Genomic DNA, 16,814 nt, shown 5'->3' on the forward strand with positions numbered 1-16,814 from the left:
TTATCACACACACGTACACAAGCGAATATTTATAATTATTTATGTGTTAGTAAGAACAATTAGGTATTTGCATTCAAGCATTCCTAGTTTTTGCGCGCCGTAAAAATTACGGGAAACATTTAAACGGTATTTGAAAAACAAGTCAAACAAAAAATTATCTTTGCAAAAAAGTCACGTTTAATTAAATTGTTGCTGCATTGAACGTCAGCGATCATTACGGTGCATTGCTTGCCGCTGGCCAGTAGCTGTCCTTCAATCATAGATTTCCGTAATCGGTTAAAGAAAAAAGCCGCGCTGCTACTTTATTTTGCTCAAGCTAATGCATTTTGCTGTTTTGCAAAAATATTTGTTTATGTTTATTTAACTTTTTATTGTTGTTGTTGTACGCTTTGTGAAATTGAATACCACTCTTTTTGCTACGTACTCACAGCGGCAGTGACATGTTGCATGCATAAATCAAAAGCACAATCAGCCATTCAGCGCGCAACAGGTTAAGCTATCGGCCGATCTGTTGTGGCCGGCAAGTGGTAGCGATCGTTGCTAATCGCCTGCTGATTTTGTCGTACATTCCCGCTTGCCAATCACAATTGAAATGATGCGCAATGCTGATAGTCATAATAAATAATGCAATTACAGTTAATATATATGTGTGCGATGACTTTTAAGAGTGCTGAAGATCAGTAACGGGGTGATCGTGTAGATCATTATCGTGGTTGTTAGTATTGCTAGCATGTGGTTAACGCTGATTGATGAGTTGGACATTGTGTCAATTTCTGTAAAAGTGTTTTATTCAGAAACAATATCGATATTATGAAATAATGATAGTATAAATTTTAATAAAAGGCTTTGAAATACATCTGGAAGGGAACGAATAGCCCTAATTGGTCCTCGCCAATGGAACGCCCGCTTCAACGTTCACCATCCAGTGGCGAATCTTTCTTTATTGAAAAAGAGTTCCCTCCATAATTTCAGTATGCTCTGGGCATCAGTCACTAGATCACCTCAGAGTACGATCTTGAAACCTTCTGTTAGTCGCCGCATATTTGCGTAAAATTTTCGAGCAATACCTCCGTCGGCCTACTTGTCAAGCTCTTCGTAGCACGCATTTCGTCCTCTCTTTATCCAAGCACGATTTTGATATCGTGGCGGGGGCAGATCTAATAGTGCGCTCATAGAAGGCATCTTTGATCGCATCGTTCTGTTCTTCCGTCAGAGAGTGGGTGCAAATCAGCCATATATTGTAGGACTTCGCTTTGATGCGGATTCTGACTAGACGTTCATCCACAGGGGTGAATGCCCGGATTTGGCGACGGAGTCTCTCTCCCACCATGAATCCCACAACGAATTTACACTCTGTTATATAGACACTGTAGTAAATGCTACAAAGACCTTTTCAGTCTCAGTCCTTGTCCCGTCTATCGCACTTCTTTGACGCCAGTGATATCGGCTTTTACTCTTACAATGATATCAACAAACTGAGCAGTGGCATCTTCATAATTAAAGGACCGGACATTCCAGGTACATGCCCTTCATTCGAAGGGGTCGTCATTGAAAGGGGGTCTGTCATCTCAGGCTGTTTTCTTGCTTTCAATGGGGTGGTTTTTACGTGACAGGTTCCAAACCCAGCGCACAACCTTGCGGAGGAGAAGTTTCGTCTTCTCAATTTAGCTCGGCTTCAAAATGATGTTTTTTGGCTACCCAGAGAATATTTGGTCTAAGAACAGAAGTTGTGGACTACTTGAGCCATATTTAAAATAATTGTTTTTTGCTATTCGTGAGTGAATGGTGCTCAGAGAAATGTTTTTGCTTTTAATTAATTAATTATTACAGCATTTTTTACCCTAGGATTAATTTATAATTATTATTGGCAACTCTAGTAAAATTATTATTTTTTATTTATTGCCATTGGCACATCATATGCAGAAAGCATCGCTTGTAGTCTTATTTTTATTTGAACTTTATTTTTTTTTTGTATTAGGTGGCAACCTTAAAAATTTTATTTATTACGGTTTTTTTATTAAACGAAATAATTAGTATATTAGCAATTATTTCACATAATTCAATACTTTTCAGAATTTTTTGTCATATGGCAACACTAAAAATTAAAATTCTTCGTTACATTTTTTTTTATATAAATTATGCGTAGTTTATAAGGAAAAAATATTTTTATTTGCGCATATAACTTTTTGGCATATGGCAACCCTAAATATTTAAATTTTTCTTTGTATTTTTTTTTTATTTTAAATCATGCGTAGTTTTTAATGAAATTAGATTTTTATTTACGCACATAACTTTTTGTCATATGGCAACCTTATAACTTTAAAAATTAAACGGACTACTTTTCAATCCAATCTTTTTAACCTACGGCCATCTACATAGAAACACACTATCATACTTACTTACATACATATGTACATATGTATATACATGTGCAGATGTAAATGTAATAATTTAAAATGCAACTGCATTCAGCATTTACCGTTATGTCAGTATCTTCCATTAGCAACTCACACAAACGCTGCTCTACTTAAACATGTTGCCACATTGCTGCTTTTTAGTATTTATTGTTTTGGCGCGACCTGTTGTCTTTTGCTCTGCCATATATCAAGCTATCGGCTGCGCCCTTTTATGAGCACAACGCTCAGATTCTCAGGCACCACCACTTTGGCAGACATTCTAATTTTATTCCTCTTCAATTCCGATACTTTACTATTGCCACAAAACAAAAAAAGAAATCCCAATTTATGGCGCTGCACCTGCACATGAAGAGCATGGAAATTGTCATTGTTGTTACTGTTGTTTTTGTTACAAATAGTATTTGTAGTTCTTTGGCTCGTTCGTTCACAGGGAGGCGTTGAATGTCAAATGCGATGTTATCGCACACGTTTTGTTGTTTTTTTTTTGGTTCACCAGCGCCGCTGCAACTCAATACAATTTATTTCTAATAAAATTAAAAAAAAATATTTACGTGCATTTATCGTTTAGTTATTTGCCAAAATTAAAATTGATTGTAAAAATTTTTGATTTATTTAACCTTTATTGGTGTGGCAGCGCAAAAAAGCAATTGTGGCAAGGGAATTTGCATAATTTTGATTTCTACATGATTTGTGCATAATAAAATATTTATGTGTTAGTGAATTTATGTTTATTTCCAATATTTATTTTATTGTTGTTATGCTTATTAATTTATAATAATATTTTCTATTATTTTTAATTGCTAACTTTTTATTGCTATTTTTCCCAACATTTACATTTACTGCCCTCAGCAATCTTTGTTGCAATAATTTTTCATCGACAATTCTCTTTATCATTTTTGTTGTTTTCATTTTGTTTTTGCAGAGCTCTACAATCGCCGTGATCGCCTGTGTTTGCGCGCAACTCGCTCCCGGCTCAAACATGTACCTGCCACCCAAGCCAAATGGCTACAACTACCCAGAGCCCAAGAATCCACTGGTAAGTAGGCTAATATGAATGGGCTGTTCAATCACCAACACACACACACACATACAGCGGCAAATAAATGAATATGTTTGCATTTGGTTGTGTTTCTTAGTGCTTTTTATGGCTGGTACTACAAACGAATCGAATTTTGCCCTTTCATTTGGTTTTTGAAATGACTTTGTGATGCAATCGTCATGGGAAAATGAAAGGCATTTTGTGGATTTTTGCTGAGATACCCTTACCCGTACAAAGAGTGCTCACCGCAATGAATTAACCTGATAATTATTGACGAGGATAATTATGAGACTATAAGCTTTAGCAGACCCTGCAATTTTGTTAGCCCAATTAGTGTGTGACCATCACATCGTAGACCTTACTTTAATAAAAATAGAATCTAACATCGTACACTTTTCGATTAAATGATCATCTTTATAGACTTCTTCAATATACGTATAACTCTCAAACCAGCGGCTACAGTTCTTCTAGGCTAATGAATTGCGAAAAAGTTAATACAAATAGAAATAGAAGATGAATTTTGGATATAGGATTGTACGAATACAAATATAAAACTGATTGTATGAGTCTCTAGGGTTGTTTATTTGAGGGTCCATATTATATAGCCATGTAACGGATTTTTCAATAGGTACGCTAGAAAAGTATATCAATAGGAGCAGCAAATGATGCCATATTTTTTTAGCCAACGAGTCGAAATTATTAAAATTTACTACCGAAATTCGGAGTCAGTGACCTCAACTTTAAAAGCGCTACGTCCAATTTATGGCCGTCATAATCGTCCTGTCAGATCAACAATTGAGCGTCTAGAGGAAAAATATGAATCCACAGGCACAATACAAAATGTTCCTGTGCCAGTGCGACAAATAAGTGCCCGTGGTGTCGGTAACATTGCTGCCGCTAGGGCATCAATTAAGGAAGACCAAAATCAGTCTCTCACGTTGTACTCAAGCGTTCGGCATCTCTGTGACCGTGGTGGCGAATTTTGCGAGAAGATCTTGGCCATTCTTACAAGATCAAACTGACGCAAGAACTGAAGCCGCTTGACCCAACCGGTACGATTTATGGGCCGGCGGCGTCATTGGGCCGTACTTCTTTCATGATGATCAAGACACGGTACTGTGAATGGGAATCGCTACCGCTCAATGATTACCGAATATTTTTGACTCGAATTGGTTTATATGAACTTGGACAATATGTGGTTCCAACAAGACGGCGCCACAAGCCACACAGCGAATACCACAATCGATTTATTGAAAGCCAAGTTTGGTGAACGTGTTATCTCACGAAATAGTTCAGTGAATTGGAGGAGGAGTTTTTTGCGGGTGAGGGCGTGTAAAGTGCTTTCCGCATCACCAGTGCTGTTGTCAAAGCAACGGTATGAGCCACTTGTAGGTCACTAAAACCCCTCCGCCTCTTAGGAACCTTCGCCCACTCTGGCAGCACATTTGCAATACTTCAGGGTGACGTTCCATATTTCTCATTGAGAGATTTACATCTGCGCACCTGCGTCCAGATCCCGTTTTTTCGGCGTATCAAAATTGCTGCTTACTTCTGGATAATCTCCTAGTTTTTTCGATCTCAAGCATGACAATAATTACATGGTCCACATTTATATGGCCAATCACATCTTCTACTGTGGTGCGTTCCCATCGCGCGTATTCAAAGCCTTCGTGTAGCGTCGTGGTATAGACATGACAGCTCTTCGGCTCTTTTTCCATTCCGTTAAGGTACTTTTTGCAGTATCCGTGACCGGATAACTGCTAGGTTGTGTAAAAGTCCACTTCTCCGAATTTACGGCTTATCCATGAGCTTAGGTCCTTTATTAAGCTGGCCGTCCATATGCCGCGACTCTCATCTTCGTTCCCATGTTGTTATTGTATCTTTCTTTAGGTGTTCTATTGCGCTCCTCTTATATTCGGATATCTTCTTTAGCTCCCACAACTTTTTCCTTTCATATGGCAGAAAATCAATTGGGGCATTACCGTTTATAACTAATATTGCAAAGCTTGACACTGTTCGGTAGGCTGATGCAACTCTGAGAGCTGCCATGAGGTGCACTCTGGTCACTACCTTATGCCGGTTTTCCTTTTTAAGCACGTCTTCCCAGATCTCAGCTCGCATAATATGGTACCGAGAGTCGTTGACATTACGAACTTTCGCTTTTCTTGTCTGGGGCCTCCTATGTTGGCCATTAGTCGGCTAGGTTGGGAGGTGATCTTCGCTGCCTTTCTTGCAGCGTACTGGATTTGTACCCAGAAGGTTAGTCTGGAGTTCAATCTTATACTTCGGTAGTTTACAGCTTTTTTAGGACACAAAGAGTATCCGTAGTGGTTTGCATGCTTATCTCGAGGGGTATATGCTTGTTAACCATATATGATAATTAGAATGGTTTCGTTTTACCTAGTCTTCAACCTTATTTGATATAAAAGAGCTCGAGTAGCTCACTTCCAATGATACAACATACATAACACCTGTTTACAGAGCTTTCTGGGTTTCCTGTACTTTTTAGTTGAACCTCATAATTATTAGAGACCACTCAACTCAAATTTTAGCTTATACTTTTATTCTAATAAGCGCTTAAACCCTTAACTTGTATGGTAACTTGTTAAAAGCTCAAACCTCAGCCGGGAGTACAAAGCATAGACGAAGTTATTACCGCGACAACAGCAAAGTAATTGGCAACAATGAAGAGGCACGGCACAGCAGACACGGCAGTGATGCCCGTACTTAGCAGGTGAAGGCACGTGGAGTGGCCACCGCGTCAAAGTGATGGCTGCAACCAGCCAAAATAGACACAACACCCAAGCATCCAAGCAGCGTTGCACAGCAATCTTTCGCGCTCTTTATTTTTGCCGATGATTGCCAAAATGTGCAACCGAAAAGTAAATAAGCTAAGGTAACAAAAACAAATAACACAGTCGGTTAGTAGGTGAATGTGCTAGTGGGTACAGCAACAATAATAACAAACACTCACTGTTACCCATAGCAATTGTGTTGCAAGTACCGTTATTTAAGTATGCCACTAGTTAATAGGTTAGCAAATGCTTGCTCCCAGTCACCGCTGCCTTGCCGCAGCCAAATCAGCGCTTTCTTCCTTCCAGCGGTGGCTGCCACAAGTTGGCTGCTCATTTCGCTGCTTTTATTGACTTTTCATTGTTGTAGTTCACAATTTTTAGGCGGCGAAAATCAAAATAGCGCAGCCTTTGTGCTTTTCTGTTTTTGTAGTTGTTTTTTTTTCTCTTGGGTTGGCAACAAAATGTTGCAAGCACCATAAAATGCAATGTGGCAACAGCAGCCGCCGTTGTATGACTTCATTTTACGTGTTGCAGGTTGGGCGAGATTTCCGATATGTGCACGTGTAACACACAGACAGGCTTCCAGCACAGCGCTTCCACTTACTTAGTACATACGTAAACAACAAAAACAACTTCATTTGCGCTTGCAACAAATGAGATTAGTTGCAGGTTTCGTTGATGTTGCGAAAAGTGGCATTTTGTGCTGCAGCTATTGTTGTTGTTTGTATGTAGTGCAATGGGCATTAAATTACTTATGGATTTTAATTGTTAATTAGTTGCTTAGCTTTGCTTTGTTGCGTTTTCTGCCGAAAGGGCAATTTGTAGCATTTGCAAGACTTGTTAACGATAGTTTAGAAAGGCGCAAGTATGTAAGGGGCCCCCAAAAAGAAAAAAATATGTTTTTTTTTTTTTCTAGAGCATGTAAGCTTTTCTTATTTTTATGAAGTTCTTTGATTGCATATTTAAAACACAAAATGTGAGGTTAGCTTGAGTTGCTTCTAAAAATACAACTTGAAGGCGAATAGTAAGGCAACTCCACTCCTTTTTCTTTATTGGCGTAGACACCACTTACGCGGTTATAGCCAAGTTTACAACAGCGCGCCAGTCGTTTCTTCTTTTCGCAAGATGGCGCCAATTGGAGGTTTCAAGCGAAGCCAGGTCTTTCTCCACCTTGTCTTTCCAACGGAGTGGAGGTCTTCCTCTTCCTCTGCTTCCCCCGGCGGGTACTGCTTCGAATACTCTTGGAGCTGGAGTGTTTTCTTCCATTCGGACGACATGATCTAGCCAGGATAGCTGCTGTTTCTTAATTCGCTGAACTATCTCAATGTCGTCGTATATCTCGTACAGCTCATCGTCCTGCGGTATTCGTCATTGCCAATGCGCAATGGACCATACATCTTCTGCAGAACCTTTCTCTCGAAAACTTGTAACGTCGACTCATCAGATGCTGTCAACATCCATACCTCTGCACCATATAACAGGACGGAAATAATGAGTGACTTATACATAGAGTTTAGCTTTTCTTCGTCGATAGAGGATTTTACTTCTCAATTGCCTACTCAGTCCGAAGTAGAACTTGTTGGCAAGAGTTATTCTGCGTTGGATTTCTACTCCTCGTTAACAACCAGACCTATACGTTTCGCTTCCTTATCGGCGTACGCCAGCAACTGTACACTTTTAAAGAAGACTGTACACTTTCTCGGATTATATTCTTCAAAAATAGATTGAAGAAGTCACAAGATAGGAAATCTGCTTGTTTGAAACCTCGCTTGATAACGAACGGTTCGGAGAGGTCCTTCTCGATTCTGACGGCGCTTTTGGTGTTGCTCAACGTCAGCTTACACAGCCGTATTAGTTTTGCGGGGATACCTAATTCAGACATAGTGACATAAAGGCCGCTCCTTTTCGTGTTGTCAAAAGCATCAACGAAAAGGTGGTGTGTGTCGATCACGGGTCTTTTCCAAGATTTAGCGCATGAAAATATCTGGTCAGTTGTTCATTTTCCAGACCTAGGTGCAATCACTTTCTTGACAGTGGGCTTTAATCTCTCACACAATATACTCAATAGCACAGTACAATGTCAGAATTTTATTCTACCAGGATATCAACCAGCTGAGCAGCGGCACCTCCCCAATTAAGGTATCGAACATTCTAGGTGCAAGCCTTTAAATCGTAATCCTTAACTCGATTGCCGTGTTCGTCACCAAAAGCAAAGTCTCTCATCCGAAACTGTTGCTTCCTTTTCATTGATGGTGGTTTTTACGCGGCGGGTTCCAAACTCAGCGCACAACCCTGGGGAGAGATGGTTCGCCTTCTTACTTTAGCTTGCCTTCAAAAGAATGTTATTTGGCTCCCCAGGGCATACTTGGTCTAAGGCCGGAAGTACTGAGCTTGAGTCATATGTAAAGTAATCGTTTTTAGACATTCTCAAGTGAATGGCGCTCAGAGAATTTTACTCACTTGCGTGTATTACTAGACCCTTGACTCCATCCTCCATATCAACTAGATTTAAACAATTCTCTTTACTTTAGATTTTATTCTATATGATTTAGCTGGCTAGGATTGTCTGAAAGTATTTTTTTTTTCATATCATATTTTTTTTGGATCCTTTTTTGGATACACTTAATTTTTTCCGAGTTAATCTTTTCGCTTTAATTTTTTTCTTCTTTTTATTTCGCCAAAGAAGGTATTCACCATTATTTTTTCTCATAAGTTCAGACATTTTCACAAAATTAATCCTTAAAATATTTCGGTCTGTCTCTTTCTTTCTCTCACTCTCGCTCGCTCTTTCTCAAAAGCGTATTCAAGCTCAGTTTTGTCATGAAAGACTTCACATAAAAATTCCTTTGCTATTCGAAGTCGGATTAAAACAGAGAGACCTGTTCCAGTCGGGATAACATAAAAATAATATCAACCTTGGAACAATTAAATCTAGGTTTATCAATCCAAGAACTCATACCTCTTAACCCGCAATCTATCAGGGATCTTGTGCTATATCATGTTGAAGTGTTCGGCCCATTTTGCAGATTTTCTCGATAGTTTCCTAAAGCCAAGTTTTATTTTCTAATGTTCTGTGCCTATATAGCGCTCTGGAAGGCTATTTCTTGCATAAAAAACACGTTGCAGAGACAAAGATCCAGCCTCTTACATTGACAATTCCTCAGCCATCGCTTCCACAAACTATTGCAGATCTATTTCATGTTGCCATTCTACTTCATTTTTTTTAGTAAACATTTAGTGCAACCACTTTCGACCTTTTTAGCAGTCACTGGAGCAATAACACGAACAATAGCAATAACAAAAATTACTATAAAACTACAACAATTATCATACTTGCAAAATTACTCGTAGCAACGTCTTTGGAACCTTTGACATTGCGAGGTGTGTGTCGAAGGCGTGTGAGACAAAAACAAAACCAGACAACAAATACGTGCAAGAGGTGGAAATGACAGTAGAAAACAAAAGTTGCAGCAAATAGTAAAAAGTAAAAGTTTGGAAGACGAAAAGAGAAAAAGACCAGGTGTTGCAAATACACATATTTCTTTTATTCAAAGCTTCGAAACAGCTGATGAAGACCGAGCAGCAGCAAAGCCAAGAAAGACACTTGGAAGAGGAATAAGCTGTGAAAAGGAAATTGAAAAGAGCAAAAAATTAGAATTTCTTGCATACAAAAATGCAACGCTGCGTTTACAAGTACATATGTATGTTTGTGTGTGTGACTCTGAAGCAGCGTTCATGCACCCATAAGCCTCGGTCGTCAAGCACAAGCGTCAATAGTTAGTTAAATGCAAAGCGTTTGCAACAACAACAACAACAACATTAGTTAAATAGCACACTCGCGACCCGCACCAGCGCACATCACGACGTGCCACAAAAACTCTTGAACTTTAAATTAAAGCGACCAACGGCAAAAACGGCTGCCAACAACACGACGACGAAACACAAGAAGAGCAACAAAAGCGCCAAATCACAATAAAAACTGCCAGACAGTCAGCCTTGCGAGCAAGCGAACAGACAGACAAACAGTCAGTCAAAGCAGACAGCCAAGCAGCAGCAGCAGTCACAGTGGCTCAGCAGGGCTAACGGACTACCTGCAAAAGAACAGTTGTCAATGTTATTGTTTTTTTGCTTTTGTTTTTTAATTTCGTTGTTTTTTCTCAAAAGTACTACTGCTCAAAGCGCTCTCGGTGGAGCTTGCCAGCTATTGAGGCTGCCGATCGTGGCCTAAAGTGGCTTGCAACCTGCTGGCTGACAGCAAGCAGCGCTCGCCGCGCTCCACCCGCACCCCACACAACTGCACATACGTGTACGCTTACTACGAACCACGTTCCTTAGGCTAGCAACCCACACCGTCAGCGCACACGAACGCTCGAACATACACTTGCTTATTGGCGGCATCGGCATTCTTTTCGAGTGCGCAAAGCCGCACCTCCGGTTTCTCAGCGCGAAAAACGGCACAGAAAAAATAGTGCCGAGCTTGTTTTTTCGCTGCAGCTTCTTTTTCATTACGATTCTTCAGCGCTGCGCTGCTGTAACCGGCATTTTCGTCGCATTTTGCATTGCTTTGCACTGCAATTGCCGCAAATTGTGGCAAACGTACGGCAATTGAATGTCGCCATTCGCCTACGACATATTTCAACTTGTTGGCAACATAGCTGTTGCTGTTATTATTGTCAAGTGTTGCTAAAATTCTACCACTATTTGCTCACCGCTGCTCAGTGCGGAGCGCATGTTGACTTTGCTGTCATTTTGGGTCACCTCACTTGCGCCAAAAATGGGTGCTTGCCTTACTTATGTGTACTGCCATCCAGTCGCTATTGTTGTTGTAATGTGGTGGAGGTTTGCGCCACTGGTCACTTTTGCCATTTCTAATTTGGCTGCGAAATACCTTTAAGGGTCCGCTGTTTTGGCATTTACTTTGAGTGTGTTCGTAATTTTTGTAGAGCTTTCATGCAGTCGGTAGAGCTTTTTGGGATTGTAGCTTTCGAAAATTCTGAATTGTATATTTTACCTAGAAATGATCCCGCTGTTTTGGCATTTCCTTTGAGTGTGTTGGTAATTTTTGTAGAGCTTTCAGGAAGTCGGTTAAGCTTTTTAGGAATTTAGCTTTCAAAAATTCCGAACTATATATTTTACCTGGAAATGATCCCGCTATTTTAGCGTTCAATTTGAGTGTGTTTGTAATTTTTGTAGAGCATTCAAGCTTTTTGGGAATTTAGCTTTCGAAAATTCCAAATTGTATAGTTTACTAGAAAATTCTTCATGATCATAACTTCCAATTTGGAGGAGTAAAACAAACAGAAGAATTAGTAGAAAAGCATTATGAGAAATTCGAATTCATTACCAGCTATTTGATAACGTCAAGTGGTCTAAACTAAGCTCCAAACTAGCTACGATACAAGTATGTAAGATGCCGAGTATGGTTTCCCAAATTATGAAGACTGCTGAGATAGCTGTAATCCTCAAATCTCATTGCTTCGTAGAGCTGAATGGCTTCGTTAAACATTAAGGAATAACGATGATCTTTAACTTGAAAAGTATGAAATTGAAATCCGCAAAATCATAATGCCTTAAAAGCTATTTAAACTTGTTCTCTTTTACATTCTGTCGAAGTTTAAGTCCTTTTTCAGCAATTGAATCAATCTAAATAAACGTTTACATTATCTTTCTTTTTAGCGACCTGGAACCCCAACCGGTCCTGGACCACGCCCACCAGGCCCACAACGCCCATCGCAACCTGGACCCGGCGAGCCCGTAAGTAAACTCACTAAAATATTTACGATTAAAATAGTGTTAAAATTAAGCAGTTTTTGCTAAGCTTTCATTGTAAATTCCAAAAGCTTTGCAGTTTCTAAACAATAGCTTTCTATGCACTGCTTTTTCATTAAGGTCCATTAAAGCTCTCAGTAATATAAAGCTTAGATAAAGCTAGTAAATATTCGAAATAACTAAATTTGAATTCGAAAGCTTCTACATTTTTTAGCAAAAGCTTTCATGGGCGGTGAATTAATTTATTCCGACTTTATGTTAAAAGCTGTTAATCGAAAATTATGTGAAAGCACAATACTTCAGAGCTTTCAAATTAGAAAAGGAAAAGCCAAAACTGAAAGCTTTGCGAGAACTTTGACTTTGACTAAAAAAACTGCACCCAAAATGAGTTTTTATACATTCTCTTTCACATTTGATGAAGTTCAGTTAGGCGAGCTTTTAATTACTAAGTGCTTTCCGTAATTTAAATATTAATCAAAATTTTTCTTACGCACTTGTTTCCACAGGGTCACGTGCACGTCCCCGGCATGCCATTCGACTTCGAGTACGCCGTCAATGATGTTGAGACCGCCAACGATTATGCCCACAAAGCTTCGAGCAATGGTGATGTGGTGACCGGTGAATATCGCGTTGCACTGCCCGATGGTCGCACACAGATCGTACGCTATACGGCCGACTGGAAGACTGGCTATCATGCGGATGTCAGCTACGAGGGTGAGCCACAATTTCCACAGGGCCCCGGCGGCCGGCCCGGCTACAAATACTAAGGGAGCACACGCCGAATGATGTTGGAGCGCCGTAAGCACACTCTTGCACACACACACACAAACATACAATCACTCACTTGCTCATATGCCCACTCACACACACACTTACCTGCAATTAAGGCTACAGCAACTGCCACAACAACAATAAACTACCACTGCCCCACATGAAGATGAGACAACGATAAGGCGATGATTCTTTTTTTTTTGGAAAACGAGAAATTCCTGACATGTAAATTTTTGTTTAGTTTAAATCTATTGAATTTTAATTATTAGTTTAATTTTTAATGATTTTTTAGTATTGAAATTTTTTTATATGTTTTTTAACTAATATATACCGAGTAGTTCTCATATATGTATTTTTCGAAAAGAATGAAAAATAATAATATTCATTTTAACTTTTTTGTATGCAGTATTTCAAATGTTCAAACTCTTTACAAATAAATAAAGCGACAAAATGAAACGAAGAAGCATGCCATTTCTTATTTTCAACAGTTTGAAAACACAATGAAGGTTTCTACCAGTGAAAGCTTGAAGATATAACTTCGTATAGAGATTTTCTTCAAAAATTGGCTTTAGTTTCTGAATATTATAAAAACACGACTTCTCAACGGCAAAGCATTAGCCATAAAGTAAAACAGGTAGTTAGTAATCAGTTGGTGTCAGATCCGGACTATTAGGTGGATGCCTAAAAAATTTCTAACCAAGCACCCGGAGCTTCTACCGACTCACTATTAAGACTTGTATAGCATTACTATTTGGACTTTACTTCTCAATTTCCTACTCAGTCCGAAGTAGCACCTGTTGGCAATATATAGGTTTCAGATGAATAACGTGGCAGAGATCCCGTTATGCCCATCTACGAACTCGTTCTCCATTTTTTGCCAAGGAACATGTTTACCAAATTTCATTAGGATATCTTAAAATATCTTGGTTGAAATTGGTCGACAATTTGCAGGTTCTAATCAAAAAATATCAACTTTTATGATTTCAACGTTTTAGCCAAGCATTCTATCTAAGAATCAATAGTATGAATATTAAGCCAAAACTTAATTATTTAAGAGTTCCGAACTTGTAATGAAAAATTTCAAGAATATTTTTAATCGTACGTGAATGTAGTGCAAAAACTACCATAAGTACATTTTCTATGCTCTCAAGTATTTTTCCTGATGGGTCATTGAGTGAGACATATAAATTTTGTAGCCTCATACTATCAAAACGTGAGTATCTAACATGTAATAAAAAGCTTGATTTCTGAGATTTGATTCACCTTTCTCTATTGATCATCCCTTTTAAATAGTATTTGCTATACTTTCAATTTTTTTACTCTTACTTTTACTTTTAATGAGTTTCTGTGGTGCAGCTGTACTTGAAGTTTTAGACGCTTCAGCTTTTATTTATTGGATTTTTTCACTTTCCGTCTTTGCTGCTTATTTTCACTTCGGCGCGACTCCCACGTGGTCACATAATTTACGACTTTGTTGCCTATAAAAATTGTCTGCGACTAACTGAAAGTGAAGCGCATCTTAGTAAAAGATTCTTTAAGGATTTCGACGATTACATTTTATTAAAGAACAACTTTCTGCTGTAAATATTTCTATATCCAAAATAGTAGACAAAGTTCGATGAATTATAGGTACTAACGACAAACATTATATTTACAAGCTTTATTTCGTACTCAATTTCAATAGGTTTCGTGTTTTCCAATTAGTATGAATAATTTTTGACCTGAGGCAACCTCAATCCCTTCGTCAGCGGGCACAACTACAATATCGCCACTATCCGTTATAATTTAAAAAAGTTAGATATTAGTGTTTAAGGATCGAACATCGGAACTTAATTCCACTAGTCCACATCACACAAAAAGGGCGAAAAATGGACTTGACCCGGCAAACCTGCTCATAGTATTCACAATATGACATCCACTTCGATTACCTAGCGATGAACGATTGGGGCTATTCGATGCCAAATTGCAAAAAAACGGTACTATTTGAAGAAGGAAAGGTAATTTCCATCATCACAAGGCCTCAGCAGAGCCGCGACTGTCATCGCCACTGCCTAATCGATCAAATTAAACTGCGATATTCTTTCTGCCCTAGCCATAGAAATCTTTAGTGTTAGCCACGACTAACTGCAATCTTGAGAAACCCATGTTCAGAAAACGTATTCTTCAGATAGGTTAAATTAAATGAATTTGTTCGTCCTGGACAAATCGTCAGCGCCAAGTTTTACGTAACAGTCCTCAAGAGACTCAAACGAAGGGTCAATTGCCGATTGCCGATTGGAAGTTGCACTACGACAACGCACTGGCTCACACCGCCTTTCTTGTGAACAGCTACTTAACTATGTAAAGCCGGCATCCCAACGCTTCCGCAGCTACCCTACAGCCCATATGTGGCCCCCCGAACACTTCTTGTTTCCTTGCCTTAAAAGACCAATGACGACAAGAGGGGATCCAAGTAGCATGCACCTCGGATCTCAATGCTATTCGGAGAATGCCTTCCGTGACGCCTTCAATGGTTAGAAATCGCGCTGGCAGCGCTGCATCGACGCGGAAAGAGCCTATTTTGAGGCTTTTTAAAGAATTGTAACGATTGGTGCACAAACTTTTTTTTAAATCGACTCAGTCTTACTACTTTCCGGACAAATCCTGTACTTATCGGACTACTTTGTGTCTTCTGAGGTAAAGTATGAGAAAGTAACCAGTAAGCAATGTATCAGCTATGGTCGCGACTCAAACAGAGCAACTTTAGCACTTCTCAATGTGCCTAGTCGACGAAACATCTTTCTAAATAGAGCTAGAATAACATTACAACAACTACAACTAAATATGTGTCAATATCTAGCCAGACACAAACTTTTTCTTTTTTTGTGAAAACTATTTCGTATTTTTTTGGAAAATATTTCCCATAGCTGTAGCAAAGGCCATACTTTTTACTTAAATTTTTTTTTAAATAATTTTAGAATATCTTATTACCACGTTCCGAACGACACTTAATCATGAGATTTAGGATGTTGAGTAGAATAACTCACTAGTATACTAAATTTAGCAAGAATTCACCACACAAATATGATACCTGTTAATCTCGCCATCGAGGAGAATTAAAGCTAATCTACTCAAAATCTGCCTGTGCGACTCTGATTTAGCGCGATCTTCCATTAGTAGAGAAATTTATGACATTATCACAGCTAATTTAGACACTGCAAACAAAAAAGAAGACAAACAAATAAATTAACAGCAATCAGTCTCAAAAAGAGAGAGGCCGAAATGCGTTAGAACGAAGAGCTTGACAACCTGGCCGACAAGGGTAATCCTCGAAAATTCTACGAAATAATTCGGCGACTAACACAAGGTTTCAAGACCGGAGCATGCCCTTGTAGAACCCGCAGAGATGATCTAGTGACCAAATTCCCCAATCGATGATGAATAAGAAAGCGAAGCAAATGGAACGAAGGCAAGAAATATCTCCTGTTATTAAACAAACAGTCGTCGTACTCGCCACTTGGCCCTCACGTCACTGTTAACAGTCATAACTTTGAAGTCGTAGATAGTTTCGTCTATCTTGAACCCAGTATTAACAGCAACAACAATGTCAACGCAGAATAAGTCTTGCAGGCTAGGTAAGGTCGGCTGTATGGATGTAAACACGCCAGCTCAGAAAGTATTTAACGCAATACCAGCTGGGGGAAGCCGAGGAAGAAGAAGACCTTCAACCTTGGGCCCAAGCAACGAAAAGAAATAACGACTGGCGCGCTGTCATAAACTCGGCTATAACCGCGTAAGCAGTATCTGCTCCAATAAAGAGGAACAAGAATAAATATAAATACATTAAATATATTTACAACAAGACGACTTTTATAACAAACTACGACAACACAAATATTAAAACGTGTAATTTTTTAAAGTCAAAATCAGCTGTTTTATTAATCTCCAACGGCAGTGCGGACAATCTGGAATTAGTGAATAGATTAATTATAATCTATGCTCTTTTGATATTTGATCGAAACATGGTATTTAAAGGCACGTAAA

At 39.0% G+C, this 16,814-nt stretch overlaps 1 protein-coding gene across 1 annotated transcript in view; it reads left to right on the forward strand.

Annotated features, from left to right (window-relative positions):
* The window catches only part of LOC105224549 (pro-resilin), a 51,710-nt gene extending 38,471 nt beyond the window's left edge, over nucleotides 1-13,239 (forward strand). Inside the window, exons 2-4 of the mRNA XM_011202669.4 lie at nucleotides 3,340-3,453; nucleotides 11,928-12,005; nucleotides 12,527-13,239. Coding sequence (XP_011200971.2) covers nucleotides 3,340-3,453; nucleotides 11,928-12,005; nucleotides 12,527-12,787 — 453 coding nt within the window. The 3' untranslated portion in view covers nucleotides 12,788-13,239. The remainder of the gene's footprint in view (nucleotides 1-3,339; nucleotides 3,454-11,927; nucleotides 12,006-12,526) is intronic.
* The last annotated feature ends 3,575 nt before the right edge of the window (nucleotides 13,240-16,814 follow it).

This window comes from Bactrocera dorsalis, chromosome 3 (assembly GCF_023373825.1).
Source record: "Bactrocera dorsalis isolate Fly_Bdor chromosome 3, ASM2337382v1, whole genome shotgun sequence".
Taxonomy (NCBI): Eukaryota; Metazoa; Arthropoda; class Insecta; order Diptera; family Tephritidae; genus Bactrocera; species Bactrocera dorsalis.